This window comes from Anser brachyrhynchus (assembly GCF_964034855.1).
Source record: "Anser brachyrhynchus genome assembly, chromosome: 1".
NCBI lineage: Eukaryota > Metazoa > Chordata > Aves > Anseriformes > Anatidae > Anser > Anser brachyrhynchus.
This window is the reverse complement of record NC_137694.1, coordinates 59,010,702-59,032,402: the sequence shown is the minus strand read 5'-3', so window position 1 is coordinate 59,032,402 and position 21,701 is coordinate 59,010,702. Positions and strand designations below refer to the sequence as shown.

The 21,701-nt window shown below is 37.8% G+C and overlaps 1 protein-coding gene across 2 annotated transcripts; it reads left to right on the top strand.

Moving 5' to 3' along the window:
• Positions 1 to 25: 25 nt before the first annotated feature.
• HCFC2 (host cell factor C2) lies at positions 26 to 20,477 on the top strand. 2 transcript variants are annotated; one of them, XM_080558008.1, is made up of 16 exons: positions 26 to 232; positions 1,946 to 2,094; positions 2,484 to 2,644; positions 3,682 to 3,890; positions 4,399 to 4,483; positions 5,497 to 5,600; positions 6,174 to 6,362; positions 7,649 to 7,834; positions 8,249 to 8,352; positions 9,373 to 9,535; positions 10,516 to 10,716; positions 11,914 to 11,984; positions 13,205 to 13,342; positions 15,275 to 15,460; positions 16,374 to 16,659; positions 17,524 to 20,477. In XM_080558008.1, the coding sequence occupies exons 1-16, from the start codon at positions 67 to 69 to the stop codon at positions 17,547 to 17,549; spliced, it is 2,424 nt and encodes an 807-aa protein (XP_080414134.1). In that variant the 5' UTR covers positions 26 to 66; the 3' UTR covers positions 17,550 to 20,477. The 2 variants fall into 2 exon arrangements, with proteins under 2 accessions (XP_080414134.1, XP_080414133.1); XM_080558007.1 differs by lacking the exon at positions 17,524 to 20,477 and having other exon boundaries at positions 16,374 to 17,516.
• Positions 20,478 to 21,701: the final 1,224 nt, after the last annotated feature.

The following is a 21,701-nucleotide window of genomic DNA, read 5'->3' as shown; positions in this document are numbered from 1 at the left end:
GCCGCCATCACCCCCTCCCCTGCGGCCCGGCCCGCCGGCGCGGTGCATTGTGGGAGCGGCGGTAAGATGGCGGCGGCCGCCGCTGGGCTGAGCTGGAGGCGGGTGTCTTCCTTCACGGGGCCGGTGCCGCGCTCCCGCCACGGGCACCGCGCCGTCGCCATCCGCGAGCTGGTCATCATCTTCGGCGGCGGCAACGAGGGCATCGCCGACGAGCTGCACGTCTACAACACGGGTGCGCGGCGCGGGGCGGGGCGGTAGGGAGCGGGGGGCGGCGGGGAGAGGGCGGCGGCGCTGCCGCCATGTCCCTGGGGGCCTCCTCCTTCCTCCTCCTCCTCCTCCTCCTCCTCCTCGCCCCCCGGAGAGCACGGCTGCCGCCGGGATCGCCCTGTGCTCCTCATCCCCTCCCCGTTTGCTGAGTCCTGGAGCCTGGGGGCTCCCCCGGTGGGCGCTCCCCCGCCGTGCCCAGGTCCCCCCTCTGGTGGCAGCTCGCAGAGACGAGCGCGGTGGCTGGCACCGGCAGCCTTTTCAAGCGGGAAGCTGCCAACGGCTGCTGTCCTGAGTGAAGGATGAGGTGCCCGAACTGTGCGCGATGGAAGGCTGGAAAACTTCCGTGAGATTTCAGTTTTCGGCCTGAGGTGGAAGAGTGAGGTGGCTGAGCTGCGCTTCTCATCGCTGCTTGCGGCTTCGTGTGAAATACGCTGCAAGCATGAAAGTTAAGAGCACGTCAGCCATCCTTTTAACTCGCCAACTTCTAAAAATCATTCAAAAGTACAACCACACACTCCAAAAAGATGATGGTATTTTTTGCTGAATGGATTTCTTTTTTTTTTTTTTTTTGAGACAAAATCCGTGAGGGTGGAAATGTTCTGCACGTAGTTCATTACAAGGAAACTGCGTAGTGTTAGAGTTCTTCCAAGCGGATTATTCTGTGGGAGCTTAAAGATGTCACGTTTCGGAAGGCTGCAATCTCTTAACCTCACTGTTATGACAAGTAACCTAAATAAAGCTTTTAGATAAAGCAGTCACGTTGCTGTCTTTTGGAGCAACGGTTGTGGCAGATGTCTTAAGCGAGTCTTAATGTCACTTTATTTATTTTCCTGCCCAGATTCCAAAGGTGTTTGCCCCTTTGCAGCAGTGACAAAAAGGACCGACCGTGACTCAGCCATTCCAGCCCCCAGACGTGTGTTTGGCTCAAACTGACCTCTTTTCTCAGGGCTCAGATGCGGGGCTGTGACCTGGGGTGTCCGAGTGTGGGATGGCACCCGTTACTCCTGCTCTGAGCGTGATGACACACTGAGGACCTCTTAATCCCCTACAGCAGTGTTCTCTGGAAGCTTTTAATTTCACACGTTTCACACTTCTTACTCATGAAGAAAGCTTAGGAAAAGGAGAAGGCTATCTCTTGTAACTGCTTAGTTCCAAAACGCTTTGAACGACAATATGCTATGGTACCAGACAGTCTCAATTGCTGTTCTTGCCTCTCCTTTCCCATGTATCAGTGCAGTACTCTGTAGATATTAACATCCCAAAATAGTGTAATTAGTTTTTCAATAGGGCTATTAAGTCCAGGCACACTGCCATGCTGCTGCTGCTGCTATAATAATTCTGTTTCTAGGACTAACACTCTCCGAGTGCCACTTTTTTTCAGTAACTCTATTAAATTGCTGTACAGCCTTTGGTAACTGACTTACCGTGACCTCGTGCTCGTTTATATATTGAATAACATTGGTTTGATAGAGGTGTGTGTGTGTGTGTGTTTGTTTTAGTGTTTTAAATCAGATTAAACTGATTTCTTATTTTAAAAACTTAGTGTTAAACAGCCCGTTCACAGTCATCTGGCAGTTAAAAGGTAGTTCTTTAGAAAGTAGAGGTGTTTAAAAATACACTTTCCTTCTCACTGTTTTTTTCTTTGTTTCTTTTTTCTTTTTTTTTTTTTTAATTGTAGCTACAAATCAATGGTTCCTTCCTGCTGTAAGGGGAGATATTCCTCCAGGCTGCGCAGCACATGGATTTGTTTGTGATGGTACCAGAATATTAGTTTTTGGAGGAATGGTTGAATATGGAAGATACAGTAATGATTTATATGAATTACAGGTAGGAAATGTATGAAAATGTTCCAGTTCTGAGGACTATTTTGTGTATTTATTTAGGAATAAAACATTTTATATTACCAACTGCAGAGTGCAGTTAGATGAGCTTTGCTTTGCTCAAGGAAAAATAAACTCTTTAAATAGACTCTGAAGATGGAGGAAATGTAAATAACTTTGGAAAAAAGACTTCCATCTAATCAAAGTATAAAATATTTAATGTTTTATGAAAGTTAGCTTTTATGTATCCCTGTTAACGTATACCCTAAGAAAAGCTCAGCACTCTTTAAAAAATCATTCACATAATATGCAAGGAATGTTAATATTATCTGAATTCATTGAGTATGAATAAATATAAATGAAGATATTTCTCAGCATGTCTTTCTTGTCTTTAAGGCAAGCCGATGGCTCTGGAAAAAAGTAAAACCTCAAGCTCCTTCCACTGGATCACCACCTTGTCCTCGACTTGGCCACAGCTTTTCTTTATATGGTAACAAGTGCTATTTATTTGGTGGCCTGGCAAATGAGAGTGAGGATTCAAATAATAATGTTCCCAGGTATGCTGTTTTGGTTTGAATCCAGTGTCTTTAAAAATAAATAATTATATGCAGCAATTTTGAAGAGGAACATTTTAGGGAGGCTGTCTTGCTTGCTGACTACCTGCATTTGGGTTGGTTGTGGGATGGATGGCATTGCATGCTAAGAAGCTTAAATATTTCTTCCGCTAATCCCAGTTTATGGAACACAGACTGAAAGCCCTGACACCTTTGGAGGGAAAACTAAATAGGGTTTGTTTTTTTTCCTTAATATTTTGGGGGATGTTTTTAAGAACGTGTGCTTGTGAGGTTTACTTAAAGAAGCAAAGTCTCATGAGTCATCAGGGAATTCACAATGGAAGTTTCTTCTACAATGCTCTGGAAAACAATCTGGATTTTTTTTAAAGTAACAGTTGCAGTTGCCTTTATTATCAGCAAACAGAACTATAACGATGAAATTTTGTACCATGCTTACCTGCAGTTTAGTGCTTATATCCCCTGAGCTACAAACTGGCAATCTGAAGCTCATTAAATGAGGTATTCAGCGTGAATGCCAAGATTCAAGTTATCTAAAAATAACATTCCAATAGATTCATCAACACATGGCTAATTGTCTCTTGGCCAGCCTGAACACACCAGTAAAGAACCAGCTCCTTTTCACCTTTGTTACCTTTGAGTTGCAGAAATTCTTTAAGTCCCATGTCATAGTGCATTTCTTACAACTTCATGCTCTATTCCAGCTTTATCCGCATGTGGTAATTTCTGCTAAGAATGTAGTTTACCAGTTTTGAATGTTTCTTTCACAAGCTATGGTGTACGAAGTATGATGTAAGTATCGTGTGCCTTCCTTAGAGGCAAAAAGTTACAATAGTTCATTTTTTTTGTTTTAAATTCATTTAGTTTTGATACTGTCCACAATGCCATCGAATGTTTTGGGATTTTAAAATTCCCTGCTCTTCCAAGGTGGAAGGTGTAATGCTTGTAAGCAGTCAGCATTTAAAACTCACTTAAGTCATGTTTTTAAACATATTTTTCATACTGTGTCAATCATACCCTAGATATTTAAATGATTTCTATGAATTGGAGCTGCAGCATGGTTCTGGAGTTGTTGGCTGGAGTATTCCTGTGACAAAAGGTATCTTGCCATCTCCCCGAGAATCTCACACCGCCATTGTATACTGCAGAAAAGATTTGGGAAATCCAAAGATGTACATTTTTGGAGGGATGTGTGGCTGTCGGCTTAACGATCTCTGGGAACTTGACATAGGTGAGTTTATCTGCCAGTAGAAGTCAGTTCAGGGGCTTCACTGGCAATGAGGAAAAATTAAAGTATGTGAGGATTAATGGCATGCTGTAGTGCAGATGTTATTGGGACTTAAACTACGGTGTTAATCTTCTGTAATTTTTGGAATGAGATGGATACAGCATTGTTTGCATTTATTATCCTCATCCTCACGGATTTGGGTTATGCTGTGAGATTGTTTGTTTTCTTAGGCTGCATTAAAGAATGTCACTGTGATAACAGAGTTGAATAATCATAAAAAAATGAGCTTAATATATCCTTTTGGAAAACTGATAGAAAATTCTGACTAATTTTTTATGAATTTTAAAAGAAGCTTTAAGTGCCTGTTACTGTGCTTTCTTTTTTAACGTGGCCACCTTAAAAAGATGAAATTTTGTTTTGTTGAATGTTAGAGGTTCATTCCCTCCTAAAATCCAGATTGAGAAATTCACAGTAATAAGTTGATTGAAGATTTTTCTTCTTTTTCTTTTAGAAACCATGACCTGGTCGAGACCAGAAACTAAAGGGACAGTTCCACTTCCTCGCAGTCTCCATACGGCCAATGTAATAGGAAACAAGTATGTCTGTTGTTAAAAGCTCAACTATAGAAAGGTACACGTAGTAGGAGAACGGTGATGCTTATCCACTACTGCTCAGTATAAACCATCAGCCCTGTAGAGTACTTTTCTACTTCTATTACCCTACCTCAGTGGAAATTAAAAAGTACTGGTTTTAATTCAGAGTTCTCAAACTGTCAGTATTTCCATGCAGCAGGATGATTTGCCCGACCCACAAGTAGTTTTCCAAGCTCCTTTATGCATCTTTGTGCATTCAGGGGCAGCATGAGCTGGACCTGAGCTGGCTCTGTCGGGAGTCAACTTCGGTGCCTCTGAATCTGCGACAGGGAAATAGGTACACAAATAAACTGACCCAAAGAGTAGAGTTTAGTTCTAGGCAAAGCTGTTCTGTATTTTTGTGGACCAGTTTTTATGTAGTCTGTTCTTCAGTTCTTTGCTTCTTGCCAGCGTGACTCGTTCTGGCAGATAGCACTGACAAAATGGATTTCAGTACATTTTATCTGTTTACAAGCCAGGGTGAGGAGAAAGAGGCAGGGGGTGGGAAAGAATTGAGAAACTGTTTCCTGAGCCAAGAGCTTAGCATTTTTTATATATAAAATGTTATTAGGTTGTAGCCTGCATTATGTTTTTGGGTTTTGATATCTGACTTAGATACCTGTTTTCTAACTTTAGAATGATTTATTGAGAGGTCTACAGCAAAGGGCTGTAGAAATTCCATGTAAACACATGACTTCTGGAGAGTATTAGCAGGTTGGTGGTTTGTAAAAGGAACACAGTACTAATTTCTGTTTCTGGGGAGTTGTTTGAGATTTTATTTATTTTTAATCAGTTAACTTACTCAAAATTTTCAGAAGGTAGATGTCCGCAGCGAGACACAAATAAAATCTGATGTAAAGAAGAACTGTAAAGCGCTGGAAATTTCTGTTTTGTCCTAGTTTGAGAGAGCACATGCAGCAGGTCTGGAAATGTTAATTCACTTTTCTTTTCTTCTTCCCTCTTTTCCTATATTTCAGAATGTATGTTTTTGGTGGATGGGTTCCACAGTCAGCAGGAGGTGAAATTTCTGCTCATGATGGTGAATGGAAATGTACCGGTTCATTTTCTTATCTTAATTTGGGTTAGTGTTTCTGTCTGTCTTGGAGTGGGCATTTTGAATTAATCCTTTCTTAACAGAGTAGAATAAATATTCTAAAGACCCTGAGATAGTTTTTAAGATAGTTGTAAACATAGTTGAATACAGAAGATACCTTTTTTTTTTCATCTTTCTTAAGAAATGCTTTTTTCTTTGATCATTCAGCATGTTTGCTGATGCAAATCTTTGTTCGTACAGCTTTTAATACTAGGTGAAATAGATAGCACTTCTTCATTTATAGTAGGACACAGGAAAGATCCTGAAATGAATTTTTTTCTAAACTGTGATAGAACTGTCCCTTAATCTTCAATTTCTGATCTTCTGTTTATCTGAGATGGGCACCAGAGGTCAGAAAATTGATCCTGAATCAACTGAACATATCTTACAAATGAATTGGAAAGTGACCTTCTATTTGTAATATTGAAAAATCCAATGCAGTCATTATAAAAACAGATGTGATTTATTTTCATTTTCTCTGAGCAGTTAAGTGTATTAACATCTGTATTGCATGCTTTGAAATCCATCTAGAAACTAAAGTTTTTGAGTTTTGTTTACTAGATACCACAGAATGGATAGGTCTGATCTCAGATTGCCAGGAAGACAAAAGTAACTTGTTACCAGGGCCAAGAGCAGGACACTGTGCGGTAGCAGTTGGCACTCGTCTGTATATCTGGAGTGGTAGAGATGGTTACAGAAAAGCTTGGAACAATCAAGTTTGCTGCAAAGATCTTTGGTACCTTGATACTGGTGAGTCAGAAATAAATGAGAGACTTGTACTATGTTCCATATTTTATTAATATATCGGGAGTTGGCATCATCAATGCTCAGAAGCTCTGAAGCTGTAGCAAGCACAAAAGTGTTTTAAATTTTAAAGCTTATTCAAATAAGCCACGCTTCACTGTTGATTGTTTGAAGACTACAGCTGTAATTCAAACAGAAGAAAATAGAAAGGCATGTTTAAAGCCCCTGAAAGAACTTTGTGGCTAAATTCTGTATTGCATGCCATAGTTGGTACATAAAAGGTGCTAAAGAGTGTTTTACCTAAACTCAAAGTTCCTGGCCTCTCTTCTTAGAGTGATCTCTTCTGTTGCTACTTACCTTTTTTTTTTTTTTTTTTTTTAACCAACCCCCTCCTTCTCTTGGGATTGTTGCTGCTGCTGCTGCTTCCTCATCTCCTGGACTGAAAAAAGATACTGTTGAATCAGAGAAAGGACCAAATTGTTCTGGGGCTTAGGGGATTTTGGGGTATTAATCACTCATTAGTAGCTGACACGATGGATATTTGTTTGTTAGCAGGACACGGAGATGGTATCAGGAGTGAGGAAACTAGAATAGCACTTTCAGGAGGGAGCTGTTGCCTGCTCAAGCAGAAGTATAAGGATGGTTATTGGAGAATGTGAAACATTTAGGGCAGTGGAGAATTTTTCTTTTTTTTTTTTTTTTCCCTTTTTTTCCCTCCCCTCAGGATAAGGTTAGAATAAGTAAAGGAGTGGCAGGGGAGGGATGTGCTTGAGAGTGCAACCTAGTCAGGCATCAGGACAAGTGAGGAGAGCAGGTCATCGGCATTGAATCGTGCCTGGGCTTCAGCCTGTGCAGAAGTTTGAGGGAAAGCTCACTTTAGCTAGAGAGAGCAGGCAAAAAGGAAGTTCAGTCTTCCATGAATTCCTTCCAGGAGTATGTAAAGCTTTAGGAGCCAAAGAGCTGCACATTGCCTTTTAGAAAAGGAAAAGGATCTCGTGTACTGTAATGCCTATAATGATGTGTATACAACACAAAGACATACCAGCAGCAGAAGAGCCGTTAAAACACTAAGAAAGGCATCAAAAATTCAGTGTTTTTGAACACTTTAGAATGTGAATTTATAATTCTGTGCTCGACCTGGCACACTTGACAATGTTTCTTGTTGAATTTGGTACATATTATACATAAGTGAAAAGGGACCTATTGATTTTCTTGCTTTATGTAGATATTTCTTAAGCTTTTAAAAGGGGAAGTTTCAAATATGGCACCTGTATTCTATTGGTTTCTTGTAGAGAAACCTCCAGCGCCATCACAGGTACAGCTGATTAGAGCTACAACCAACTCTTTTCAAGTGAAATGGGATGAAGTACCTACTGTTGAAGGATATCTTCTTCAATTACATGCTGATTCACCAGTGCCATCAGCGGCTGGAATACCTGGCACTGGGGCTCCTGAGACATCCATGCTGAGTTCACAAGGTAGTAGTCAGATCACATTACACTAATGCTTGTGCAAAGGTAGAGTAGAGATTTGAGTAAATAACTGAGTTGTTTGTTTGTTTGTTTTAAGTAAGATGACTCAGAGAGACATACCCTCTTTCTTTGGATATTTCCAAAATGTGTACATCGTAATTATGGAAAATTCAGCTTAACCTGTCTCTTGTCAGCTCTGGCTATCTGAATACTGGAGATATTTGTGTAGTACTGGGCATGAATTGAGAAAGGAGACGGCGAGGAAGGGATTTTAATTGACTGTTTGGCTATGCAGTTTCATTTCAACCAAGTCATTCTTCAGGCAACCTCATGTCTCCCTCGTGCTTACTGGAATAGATTCCACCCATTAATACTAAGTTTTATGTAACTGATTGCGATTTGCTTTTGTTTACCTGAAAGGTGGCTCTTCTCTGCATCAAACTCCACAATCATTGACTAGTGTCCCTTGTCCAGAAATGAAGGTGGATCATCCCAGCCAAGCAAATAATGTCATTCCTAATAATGTAAGTGTAAATTGAAAAATGCTTAAGTGGCAAAGTAGTGTGGGAAGCAAGAGAACTGCCAAAACACTTTCTCAGCTTTTAAAGTCCCTGCCTACTTTTTAGACCTTAGAAAATTCCCAAATCAAACAACAACAAAGACATGCGCTGAAGTGGTTGTATATGCTTTTTTACATCCTTTTTATTTTCATGATTGACACGGTCTTTAAAGTCCTCTTCCTGGTAATACAGAGAGCAAACTGCAACTGTGTTGGCTTCCAGAATGCTAACTGGGAGCCTGATAACAGGAGAAATACTTTTCACCCTCAAAATGTTGGTGAAATTCATGTGGGAAGCAAAAAGGATAATGCATGTTCCTTCTTAGTTCAGGTTTTCATGCTGCTCTGCTTAGCAGTAGGTTTCTACTACAGTATAAACCCAATTATTATGTATTCTGGCTGTGCAGTTGTACATGTTCCGCTGTTTTGCCAATAACAAAGAAACAGAGGAAGAACTCTGGCTAAAGGATCCCATTTTTAATAACGTAGACCTTTTCTTAATTGTGTAGATCTGTATGGAATTAGATCTGTATGGAATTCATAATGTGTTCTTGCAGAAAACGCACGTAGAAGTACTGTGAATTTTACTAACAGTAGAAATATCTTAGATATGTGCCAGGAAGGCAGTGGTTGAAAGCCTCTTTAATTGTGATTTTTGCCCCCCTGCCCATCCCAACCCCTGTCCCCCCACCCCAATAGGCTAAATGTATGTATTAATGAGCTTCTGTGTGATAAGAATGTGAGCTCACTCAGATAAAATGTAGCGGGGGACAGGGACACTTCCAAGTTAACTTAGTTTCAGTCTTTCTTTTATGATGGCTAGAATAATGTGGATTGTGACGTTGATTGCTTGTTGTATTTTAAAGTGCCGGGGGATTGGTAGGAGGATTTTTGTTGTTTTTGAGCAAGCATTTTCATGCCATGTTTGCAACCGAAATTTATGAACTTCACAGTTAACCAAAACAACTTATTTGTTAATATTTAGGTCCAAGTTTCCCTTTCATCCAATTCATTATTAAAAATAGAAGGAAAAGAAAAGGTTGCAGCACCTGAGAACAAGATTACACAGGAGACTATGAAAAACCATGCAGATGCAACAGGATTCAAAGAATCAAATGCCCCTTCTCTCTTGCCTGTTTGTACTTCAAGTAAGATATCTACAGAATAAAAAATAATTAAAAAGTGAGAATTAAAAAGTCATCTCAAACACAGAATAAGATTATTTCTGTCTTGCAATTTAAAATTATTTTATATATGCATTTAAAAAAATCCTTGTGCTAGTTACTACTATACATAATTTTAGACATTACATGGAAAAAGGAAATCCTAAATTGTTTTAAGTATCACAAGAGAAAATTCTTAATATATTCAATATTATGATGGCAAATGTGTCTCTTTAAACATAAATAGCCCTTCTTAACGTCAAAGACCAGATGGACAGTACCAGATCTATTGTACTAGGTCAGGTTATAGTAGCTCAAGGCTCCTTTTGATAGTACTTCTCTGCCTGTTAATAATGAAAAGTTACTAGCCTGGTAGATGACGTAGAGAGGAGCATGTTTTTCTCTGGTTACAGAGGAAAAAGAAACTGACTAGTCACTGATGTAGGCACTTCACTGAAAGTTCAGTGGGGTGAATCCAGGCCCAAGCACCTGATCTGTTTATATTTGACTTTTACGTAATTTATGTGGTGTTACGTTTTTCATTTCCTTTGCAGTGTGTTTTAATTATTGTGTGGAAGTTCGGGATCTTAGTGCTGAGCAAGAAGTAGACTTCCACTGATGTTAATATGAAATTGCTTGTTATAAAGCTGTGATATTCATTTGTGTGAATACTTTTTTCCCCAAAATTGGTTAAGAAAGGATTAAATAGATAAAGAATACATCTAGCACAGATGAAATTGCTATTTGAATACAACTGTTAACATGTATTTGGTTATGACTATACAGACAAGTTCTTATTATGCTAGTTACATAAAGAAAGTGTTAGCAATGCATATAATCTGATCTATTTTAGTCTAAGCCTGAGCTAACGTCTGTTTTTATGTGAAACTAAAGCCGTTAGATCAAGTTGAGATTTGTTAGGTGTCATCAGTATTGAATTCTGGTTAATATTTTCTTTTTCTAAGGTCCTCAGACTTCAGCAAATGTAGGTGAATTACATGACTTGGACAAAAGAACTGTAATGCCCGATGCTTCTGTATCCAGTACTGTCTCCAGCACACAAACTATGGTAACCCAGCAGGCTGTTAAAACTGAATCATCAAGTACAAATGGGGCAGTTGTTAAAGATGAAACTTCACTAACAACATTCAATTCAAAATCTGAAGGTTTGAAATGTGTTTCACATACTGTATTTTGAGCCATATATATCTAAGGCCATCAGAGTTCCTGTAGTGTGGTGGGATTCCCATCTTGGCTAGTACCTGGGATTGAGATAGGGCTTTGGGCCGTGGAGGACCTTGGGCAGCCTGAATGATCTCTGCTATGTTTTACACATCTTTTAAAATCAGGATATTCCTTTTATATTCTTGCAAACAACTTTGTTTCCTGTAAGTGAAAAATCCTTTAAATCTTCGTTCATGCAGAAGCCTGTTTTTTAAACAGCAGTGACAGCCAGTTTTGTTGCCTGTAGGATATTTGCTTTCATTCAGTGATTGTCTGCTTGTTTCATCAGCAAAAGTCTACAGATAATAAACTTACATGGTTTTGATTTTAAACAATTGACCCCTGTAACAAATATGGCCAGCTTATGTGGCTGTGGCTAGCTCACCACTAGCCAAAGGTGGTGACCTCTTCACAGTGTGCTTGAAGTATCCAAAATAAGCACCAATACAAAAACTAAACATAAACACTTTTTCAATTCTGTTTTTCATGAAAATCAACAGACTGTGCTTGCTATTGTTTTGAGTGTTAGCTAAAGTATTCTCTTACTGAATACAAGTAGTGTAATTTTTACTGAACAGTATTGTTTTTTAAAAACAAACACAAGTATAGAATACTAATATTCCCTTGAGTTTTTCATGTGCTTTGGTTTCTTTTTATTTTTTTTTAAATTCAATTTTAAATTTAGTAAATGTTCTTTTCCCATTTGTTAGGTTAGTTTAAAGATTAATTGCTCTTATTCAGAATTCAAACTGTATTTATTTCTGAAGCAGTGTGTTAAGATTTCATGCTTAGGCGATTCATACTGTGTCATCAGTATGTGCCTCAATCTGTTTATTACTTGTTCACAAATATTTCATACTGATTTCATAATCCTGTCATATTTTAGGATTTTCTGAGTCTTGTCTGTATTATCTGTAGTTGTCTGCAGTGTCAGGCTCTTATAATTGTTCTGTGAATATAAAACAAACCAAAATCAGTTGTTCATGTTACAAATAAAGCTGCATGCAAAAGAACTTTGAGACATACTTTTGCAGCAAACACTTGTAAATGGCTATTGAGGTCAGCTTTTATATTCTGTGGACTTTGTGTTATAAAGCTTAATTTGTAAGAAAAACTTAAGTGTAATTTTTTGTTTCTAGCTGCTGAAACTGCTTATATCATGCCTTCAACGAGGGTCAATACCGGACAGACAAATGATTCACACTCCTCTGTAAGTCTGCATAAGTATAATTAAGTTCTGTTGCTCTATTGGTTAGTTGTAAGGGCTCTTCTGTTTTTCTTTTATTGTATCTCTTTGAAAGAGAAGCAAGGTATATTTAGGGCTTGAAGTGAATAATACAGGGGTAAATATTTTCTGTTGTGAATTAATTTCATTGTGCGGGTTAGATTTGAATCTAAGTAGCAGTTGTGTATTCGGGAGGAGATCCAAGTATGTGTTTCAGCTGTTAGATCATTTTTATTGACTGGCACAGTGAAGTGGTCTTTCTGCTGCATAATGTGCAAATGTAAAATGTTTTTCTGTCTGCACAACTGAATTTAAAACGTATTAGATCAGATATAGTGTTAGCTGCTGATCTGTAGGTTTGAAACGTAACTGAACTGACATCTTGATGTTTTTCCCTAGAGGAGATGGGGACTGGCTATGCAAGCTGTAAATACTGCCTGAAAAAAAGTAAATGCCTCCTATTTCACCTGCTTACAACTTAATACACAAAACCGAGGTGCCACCAAAAGAGTGGAGCTAAGGATGGGAAGAAGCAGCTGCTACTAAAGGGTTGGGGTGCTTTTGCCAATAGCAGCTGCCACTCCTACCCCTTTCCCATGCTAGCAGGGACATCATCTGTCTGCGCTGGGCAGCACTGCGAGTGCTCTCCTTGGTGCCTGGAGACAAGCAAGAAAGACAGCTTGTCTTTCTGGGCCAGTCAGGAATAGTTCTGATGCCCTCCACAACCATTGCCCCATGCCACAGTGGAGGCCCTGATCTCAGATGCAAGTGAATTTAGTAGCTGCTTTCAAGGGAGTATGATTGGGGCTGAGACACAGCAGAATCCCAGGTAGAGCTGCTGATGTACAACCACATTGCAGTGTTCTTCTTGGCCTCTGAGCAAAATTAACTCACAACTACCGGCTGCTACACACGCCTAGTTCTACAGCTGTAAACTTCTTCCCCTTCCTGTTTAAACTAGAACGTCAGAGATGACGTCCCATCTACAGCTTTCCTATTTTCTAAATGATGGACTGAGTCTAAATACTTAGAACCGCTTGGTTTTGAACAGTATTTCAACAGCAGATGCGTATTCATTTAAAGTATAAGGAAGTAATTTACTGGTATGAAAGGGGATTCTCCTGCATACACTAGTCTTGAAATGTTTTTTTTATATTACATTAAAGTGTATGGATGGTCTACATAACATGTTCTTCAAATACTAGAAAACTCCACAAAGACAGATGGCACCGGTGAAAGCAAGAGACCGGCAGTGGTATGATGTTGGAATTTTTAAGAACAACAGTGCAGTGGTGAGCCAGTTCTACTTGCTGCCAGAGGAAACACTGAGCAACTCTAACAAGGTAGCTGCTAATTTTTCTCTGACATACCTTGCACACAGGTGTTTTGGAATCCAATGTTCATATGTTTGACAACAAAATGTGGAACTTTCTGATACAAACTGGTGCTTATAGGAGTTTTGTGATCAAAGTTCCTGACATATTTGGCTTTTTATTTTTTTTACTGTTTCCTAAACCAGATGTATTTTTTTCCTGTTGTTTTTGTCTAGTTATATGGAACATCTTATTGTGCCATTGCTAATTCTTTCCATATTTCTATTTGTAGCCTTAGGAAGGAATATTCAACTTAATGAACTTTCAAACCAGTAAAACTCTTAAAAATAAAGAACTTTTAAGTATATTATTTCCCTACAGTACTAAAATATTTCAGTTTCCTCCCTGTCTCAAGGATACATTTTAAAGATACTAGTAACAGTCTAGAATGTTTAAAAAGACTAGATGTGGAACAGTAGTGGCTGTTGAATTAGTTTTCTATAAGATAATGTTGTTAAATATGTAAGTCTGTATGTGAACACATTATACACATGTAATTTGCAAAGCCTTTGTAGTCTTGATAGTGAAAGTGTAGGTTAATGATGTCCAAGTGGACTAGAAACAAAACTGATGACTGTATGTCACTTAAATGGGCGGAAATACCTACAGCCAGGAGGCTGCTTCTCTTAAAAAGATGCATGAGTTGATTTCAAAACTCAGAAATCAGCATTTGCTTCCTTGTATGTAACCTGTTTGTCAGCAAATGTCTTACATACAGTAAGTAAATACTACAGTATTTACTTAGCTGTGCTTTCTGTCTGCCAGAACAGATCTCTGCCTTACTTGTAGCACTTTACCTGTTAGCAGGCAGCTTAGGTATCTTACTTGCAGATAGGACATGTAAGAGAAAATAAAACTCGTGAATGGATTTTAACCTCTGATGCATATGTATGTATTAATAGGCAACCTGAGCACTCTCCAAACCCCTCAGTCTTCTTTCAAGAATGTATTTGTAGGACTGATTGTATTTAAAAAAAAAAAAAAAAAAAAGCCTTCACAAAGAGTAGAACAAGCTTCAGGCACTTGGGCTTTCTTGTTGATAGTGGTGGTTTTTAAACGTCGTTAGAACTTAGATATTTTTAGTAAGAGGGTGTTTCATGGAGAACAGGTTTCAGTCTTAACCATGGGTTAGACAAGAGCTGTTGTGTTGGTGTTTGTGTTAGAGTAGATGAAGGTATTCAAGGTGCTGTCTTACCCCAACAGGTTTTCTTAAAACGCAAAACAACAGAACGGTTTTCTTGAAAACACTTCATTATAAATATTCCACATACCAGTTTTAAAGAGTATATGTAGTATATTTCACGGTGTTTATATTGTTTAAGGTTTGTTACATATTATTCACAAGGAAAATAGTTCAATAGGAAGCTTCAAAGATGTATCAAGGTATGTGTTAAGCGAGGAAATACACTAGCACATGATGTTTCAGAAACTTACTTGTTACTAACTTACTGACTGTGCTTTTCTTCAAAAATATTTAGGTTACCTATTCATAAATTGCAACTCTTAAGTATAGCAATAAGTAATTTTCAAAGAAAAATATTTCTGAGGACAGTGGACTACAGTAATTAAGTAATAAGTATACAGTTAGAAATGCTGCTTTGCTTTTACTTTCCGAAGTAAAGCTAAACAAGAGATGCAGTTCAATTTAAGTGTCTGGGGTTTTCATGTTTTTTGTTGTTTGGGGGGAGGGAGTTGTTCTTGGACCAGTTGTTTTGAGGCAGGCTAGTGCCTTTGTCAGAAACTTTCTGATTTAAATACAAAAGCATTAGATCAGGTTTGGGTTTCAATTAAACTTAACAATCTCCGTTTATTGCTACCCACTTCATGTCTTTTTTTTTTTTTTTTAGGCTAATTGTGTTTAGAATACATTTTAAAGTAACAAAAACACTGCTTTATTTTCAGCTGGAAAGTGCAGATGTACCAGACTACAGATTACTTAAGAAACAGGATCTTTTTCCAGGCACAGTGTACAGGTTCAGAGTCGCTGCAATTAATGGCTGTGGTGTTGGGCCTTTCAGTAAAGTCAGTGAATTCAAGACTTGCATTCCGGGTTTTCCTGGAGCTCCTTCAACAGTCAAAATCACCAAGGTGAGAAACATAAATAGTTCTTGTTCTGATGCGTACAATTCTGTTCAAGCTTAATCCTGGAACTCTTGTTTTTGGCTAGTTGGCTTTTTTTTTTTAAAGTGAAAAATGAAATGTTGAATAGTGCCAAATGTTTAGTTGGTGACTTCTTCTCAACATAATATTCTTTAGGAAGCTCACTAAAAATATTTTAAAACTTAATGATCACATTGCAAGATACATCTTAATTGTCTGATAATTTTCCCATTGTTTTATTTTCCTGCATTCTTAATTTTATAGGGGTTTACCATGTTTAAAACAAAATTTAAGACACTTTACCTCCGAAGGATGATTAGGTTTTAGTCTTTTTGCATAAAAGAACAGTGGTGTTGGTAAAATCAGAGGGCAATTCTGGGTAATGAATTGATAAGCTAACGTGCATTTTCATCTCTTAAAACTGCTAACTTTCAAGTAGATAGCTTTTACAAACCTGTAGCCCAACAAATTCCACCTTAAAAATACTTAGGGATTTTTGTCTTTCTTTTTCTGGGGTTTGTGACTTGTTTTAATGGTAGATGTGTTTTATTGTTTAGTGTTTCACTTTGCCCAACATACTGTCTTTTTTACTAGTGAAAATTTGGTACATCCACACATACAAGTAAACTTGTATTTAGAAGTGTAGTATCTTTCTTTTTTGAAAGAATGGATCAGAAAATAAGCATTCTTATTTTCTAAAATACCCTTTGGCATCTGTGTTGATTCTGCATTAGTACCAGAAGAAAGAAACAAAAGGTTAATTGTGGAATAAAGAGTAGCAGAATAGGTTAGAAGTTTAAGATGCACCTTAGGTTTTTATGTATTTATAACTATTTGTATTATATATAGTTCAGTGTCTAACGGTTAGCTGAATAGTATCATACTTTCTCTTTTTCTTCAGAGCGTAGACTGTATTCATCTTTCTTGGGAGCCTCCGGCTTCACCTTCTGGAAATATTTTGGAATATTCTGCCTACTTAGCAATCCGTTCCACACAATTACAGGAAAATCCAAATCAGCTTGTGTTTATGAGAATATACTGTGGGCTTAAGACATCTTGTATAGTGACAGCTGCCCAGCTTTCAAATGCTCATGTTGATTACACTTCACGACCTGCTATAGTGTTCAGGATTTCTGCAAAGAATGAGAGAGGATACGGACCGGCCACACAAGTTCGATGGCTTCAAGGTAAAGTCAGTGTCAGACACAGCATTTAAGTGGGCTGTGGCAGAGAAAATAGCTGATTGTGCCTCTACAACCAACACATTTCTCAGCAGCGCATGTCTCAGCAGTGCACTTTTCTCAGCAGTGTAACGTCATTTTGTTCTTTGTAGAAGTTTTAGGAAAACGTGGATGTTAACTTTTAGCTTAACATTAAGAGATGATATTTGTTCGCAAGCAAAGACAAGCAGGTACTGAGCGTTGGTTATTGAGTCTCACTTAGTCCCTCAAATAAGAAAATGCCAGTAAGCTTCTGATTTCCCTGTACTTCGCTTCAGCTTAAAAGTTTTCCATTTTATTAGTAAGTAATCCAGTTATATGCAGGAATGTAGTCTTTTTTTCCCCAATCTTTACTCATTCCTTATCAGAATAGTTTTTCATAAAGTGACATAAGGTGCATTTTTGTGATTTAATGTACTCTTTAAAGTCTGTATTAGAGCTATTAGGGATAGGTTTTGTCATCTTATCTCTGCACTCAAATTTGTGATAAGTTGATCCATGCCCATCCCCAACTAGAAGTTCCCACCCTCTGGGGGGTAACGGGCTGTTGGATGGGCTTGACTGTCCTGCCAGTCCCTGCGCTGGGATCCACAGGGTGCGATTGAAAGTGAACTGTTCAATACATCTCTGGTTGTTTTGAGTGTAGTTTTCTGAGGTGGGTAGCAACAATGAAGAAGTTGTCTTCCTACTGTTTAGTACTCTAGTGCTGTTTTAACCCTGATCCCAGAACTATGTATCCCAGAACTATGAAACAGTGGTTGTTTGACAGCATTTGATCATGTACGCCTGTGAAATTATGAAATGTTTCACAATGTCTCCTTCTTTTTGCAGATATGAAAACATCAAGCTCAAAGTAGAATCAAGATAATAAATTTCAAGTTTCGAATGTAGTGTTTAATGTAACTCTTGTACTATTTGTAAATGCTACAAATATTTTATTTTTGCATTGTTTTTATCTTAAAAATATATAACCTTTTTTACGTTTGAGACATCAGCGTTACAGAGCCTTGCTCAGGTATGAGTACCATATGGAAGCTATACTGAAGATGGTGGGGTGGAGGACCATACTCTATCCAGTAGCTTTTTGGTAGTGATAGTTAAAATATTAAATATATATATATATATACACACAGAGTTTCAAATAAAAAAAATTGGCATATGCAGTACTATTTGAGGTAGAGTCCCCATGATTGCTAGAGATTTTGCATAAATAACTCATAAAGATTTGGTAAATGAGTAAATTGTTTGATTTCAGTTTCTTATACCACATTCTTCATTGTGGTGTCTGAGTACAAGGCAAAAAATTTCCAGTTATTATATAGTAACTTAAAATGTATAAATATTTTAATATATACTTTTTTTGTAAAGAAATGATTTTTCTACTATTTGTAACAAATATCTTAATCCTGAAAGATATCCCCTGAAAATTTAAAAGGAAAAAGATACTTAGTCATTTGTCTTATTACAAAAAAAAAAAACATAAATTCATTGTAAATGCACTACTAATATTTAGAATTATCCTTTTGTAGTTGTACAAATCTTAAACTTGTAAATACCAATGTTTACAAGAGACCTTTCTGGTCTTGTATTAAAACTTCCATGAGATTCATTCTCTTTTTTTTTTTTTAAATCCATATGCGTTGCTTTTAGCATATGCTTGCTTTTTGCACTAATAATAACTTACCTCATTCCTGTGTTTGTAATCACTTGTGTTGCTTCCATAATGTTTCTGTAAAACTTCAATCTGAAAACTTTAACCAAAGTTTAGAATACATGGTAAGCAATTTTGCACATATCGTATGGCAACTTTTGACATATTTATTCCAGTTAATCTTCTTAAGTGCTTGTTTGCTTTACCAGTATATTCTACCAATCAAGTTCAGTATCTCCCTTTTACTATGCATCATTTTACATTAACTAGCTAGCTGATAAATTCAACAAGCATTACTTCTAGGAATAGGTTGATCCATTCCTATGCTAGATGAAAAATTTGTTCACAGTAGTGAAATAAAGGTAAACATTTTAAATGCTATTTATGTATCTATAGAGAAACCTATGTTTACCAAAGTGTAGAGGAAAATGGCTGAGTTGGACAAGGTCACTAGGTGAATAGATTGAGGCACCTAAGATTTATTTTAAAATAAAATCTAAATTACTTTACCGTGCAATGAAGTTTATACTTTGCACTTTAATTTTACCCTGAATGCCAAAATACAATATACATCAAGGTAGAATTACTTGCCTCTGCCAGTTAAATTTGTCTTAACAGCATTTGTAAATAAATAAACTAAATGAATTGACGTGCCTGGTTTGGTGGGAGAAGTATCACTAAGATGTTAGAGATTTAACAGCTCAAGTATCCCAGAGCAGATTTTATAGCCAAGTTTTAGCTACCCTGAAAGTCAGGGTTGTAACAGAAGTGCTGATACAGCCTTAATTATTGCAACGCATCACATGCTATAATAGCATATAAAAAGTGCTGGGGACCATAAATTGCTATAATAGTGTTAATTGTGGCACAGGAGTAACACACACGGTTTTACTCCAGAGAAAAATCTTGTGATTATGACAATGGCGGATATCCCAGATTCACTTTAAACAGTGTTTATAGTATGAATGTATAGGAATTTTTCCTGAAGTTAACTGGCTTTAAAATACTTGTGTTTTAATGGTCCATTTCATCAGGTATGATCTCACTACCAATACTGTCTGATAACTAAAAATAATACTGTACACGAGCTGTTAACTAGAAAAATATAACTTGGTTTTTCTTATTAGTACTGTGAAAGAAGCCTTTAGAGAAAACACTTGTGGCTTTGATTTTGTTGGTTGATAGCTGTGATTGTAGAGTTGTTATTTAAGAATAAAATCTGTTGGGTATGTCTGGGTGAAGTTTTTTTGCACTTGGTTTCACATGGTTTGCACAATTTCTTTTCCAGTGGGTATGTCACAACTACCAAAGGGTAAAACTGTGGCGTTTTCAATGAAAGTATAATTTCCTTGTAAGTGTGCTTTCTTCAGCTGACTTGACATAAGATGTCATTTTCTCTTCTTTGTCCAAGTTGGGTGACGTTGAATAGTGATCATATGCAAATCTTCAATTCCTTACGGTTTTACTTTAAAATGAAATTGTGGTACATGCTGTAAAATACACTTTGTGGTCCGTTTTAGAACTGTATTTAGAACATGTCTAAATCTCACCTGTTTGCCTATCAACTAGATATCAGACAAATATTGATTGTTTGATTTAAAATTCATTTGGAAGACTGTTGACATCAACTCCTTGAGAATCTGTGTTATCCACTCACTTCTTAAGTCACTAAATGACATGTAACAAGCTGAAATCTATCAGGCGACAGTATCCATGTTGTAGAAATGTCTAGGTTTACTGAACTTGCTAAGGAAGTTGTGACGTGACCGTGGGTGCAGGACAGTTGTGCTAGTTAACGGCAGACGCTGCTACAACTTCACCTTAAGAATGTTCTTGTGAAAGTGGAAATAAAGTGAACAATAACCTACACTTTGTGTTTTCAAAGTAATTATAGCAATATCTTTTGAATGTAGTTTGGAGTAGAGCACATGATCATGCCATAAATTCTGAAGATATAATAAGTATTACTGTTGTTATCTGATATTTCAGGATAGCGAATTTGACGTGAACTTAGTCTTACAGCCTGTTACTTAATGACCTCTACAAGGAAACTGACATTTTGTACAATTAAAGTTGATCGGTCTTATTTCAAAGCATTGTTTGTTCTTTGTAATAAAGTGGTTGTCCTATCAAATGCGTTGTAAGCAGTGAAGTGTACGTCTGCTTTTTCCGAGGGGATAATACAGAGAAGAGAGCGAGTGTGTTTGTCTTGGGGAGAAATAAGAGGGCTTACTGATGAGCAGTGTAATATTGAGTACTACTCTTCCATAAAAAGTGCTTCCCAAGTGACTTGGTTACATTATGGCTTGTCTGGTTGCTTTTTTTCTTTCCTAGTTGTGGTTCCCCAGTTTCCCACCACCCCTTGTGCTGCAATTGCTGCGCTCTTCACCTGTTCTCTGCCCCCTTCCGTGCCTTTGTGCCGTGCAGCTTGCTGGCCCCTATTTGTGACAAGAATTTTTTAAATTGCTTTCCTTGTCTATACAACAGCCGTGCTGGTGCTGTTCAAAGTGATTGGCAAAGAGTTTGGTATTGCTTTGTTACAGGTGGTTAAAAGGAAGGGATTTGAGTGAGGACTTAATGCACTCGGAAGGCTTCCAACTTCCAACTCTGCCCAAAACTTCAGAGTTTTGGGGCAAGCTGCTAAACTCAAGTTGCGGTTGACTATGGGAGTCTCCTGGGGAAATAAGTAATATTTGCTTCTAAAAGCAGAGGAGGAGATCAAGTGGACTGAAAGGGCTCCAGAATGGTTTCTGGACCTCTTTAAGAGAGTTCATATGACAAACTACTAAAAGCTGTCCATTCCAAATTGATTTCGTTGTGCTCCCAGCTATTGAGTAAATGTCTTATTTTCAATTGTCTGTGATCCTTGCGTTAGTGGATAACAAATGGGACATCCTAAGCAATCAATGAAGAATTCCCATGTGTTTTTTTTTTCTTTCTAAAATTCTCAGAATGTAACTTATTTTCTCATTAAGGCTGACTTGAATTTTCTGTGTGAATTTATCCTAAAACCAATTCAGAACTATCATTGTTTTTTCCCTTATAGTGTTAGCTGGCTTCTAGTATATTTTTATAACAATTTCTAGTGAGCCAAAGGGCAGGGCTTTTATTCTGTGGCTTCCAGTTCTGCCACTGGAGCTTTTCTAGATTCCCACGGCAAGGGTGGAGCATTAACCGCTGGTATTGCATGAGCAGTTAATGTGTTCCTCCTCCTGGTAGTAGTTGCAAAAAAACTTTGGTGCATTTTTCCATGGATCTGAAGCTGAGTTGAGTTCCCTTTTATTTCAATTTCCAGAAGTCAGTTGAATGTAGAAGGATGGGCTTGTTCTAGGCACCCGGTTTAATCTGAATTTAAATG

Bases quoted from the DNA above. Each gene is read 5' to 3' on its own strand.
- HCFC2 (XM_080558007.1), top strand. From the start codon at position 67: ATGGCGGCGGCCGCCGCTGGGCTGAGCTGGAGGCGGGTGTCTTCCTTC. The intron at 8,353-9,372 runs GTAAGTGTAAAT...GTTAATATTTAG, and splicing joins ATAATGTCATTCCTAATAAT to GTCCAAGTTTCCCTTTCATC. The intron at 9,536-10,515 runs GTAAGATATCTA...TCTTTTTCTAAG, and splicing joins CTTGCCTGTTTGTACTTCAA to GTCCTCAGACTTCAGCAAAT.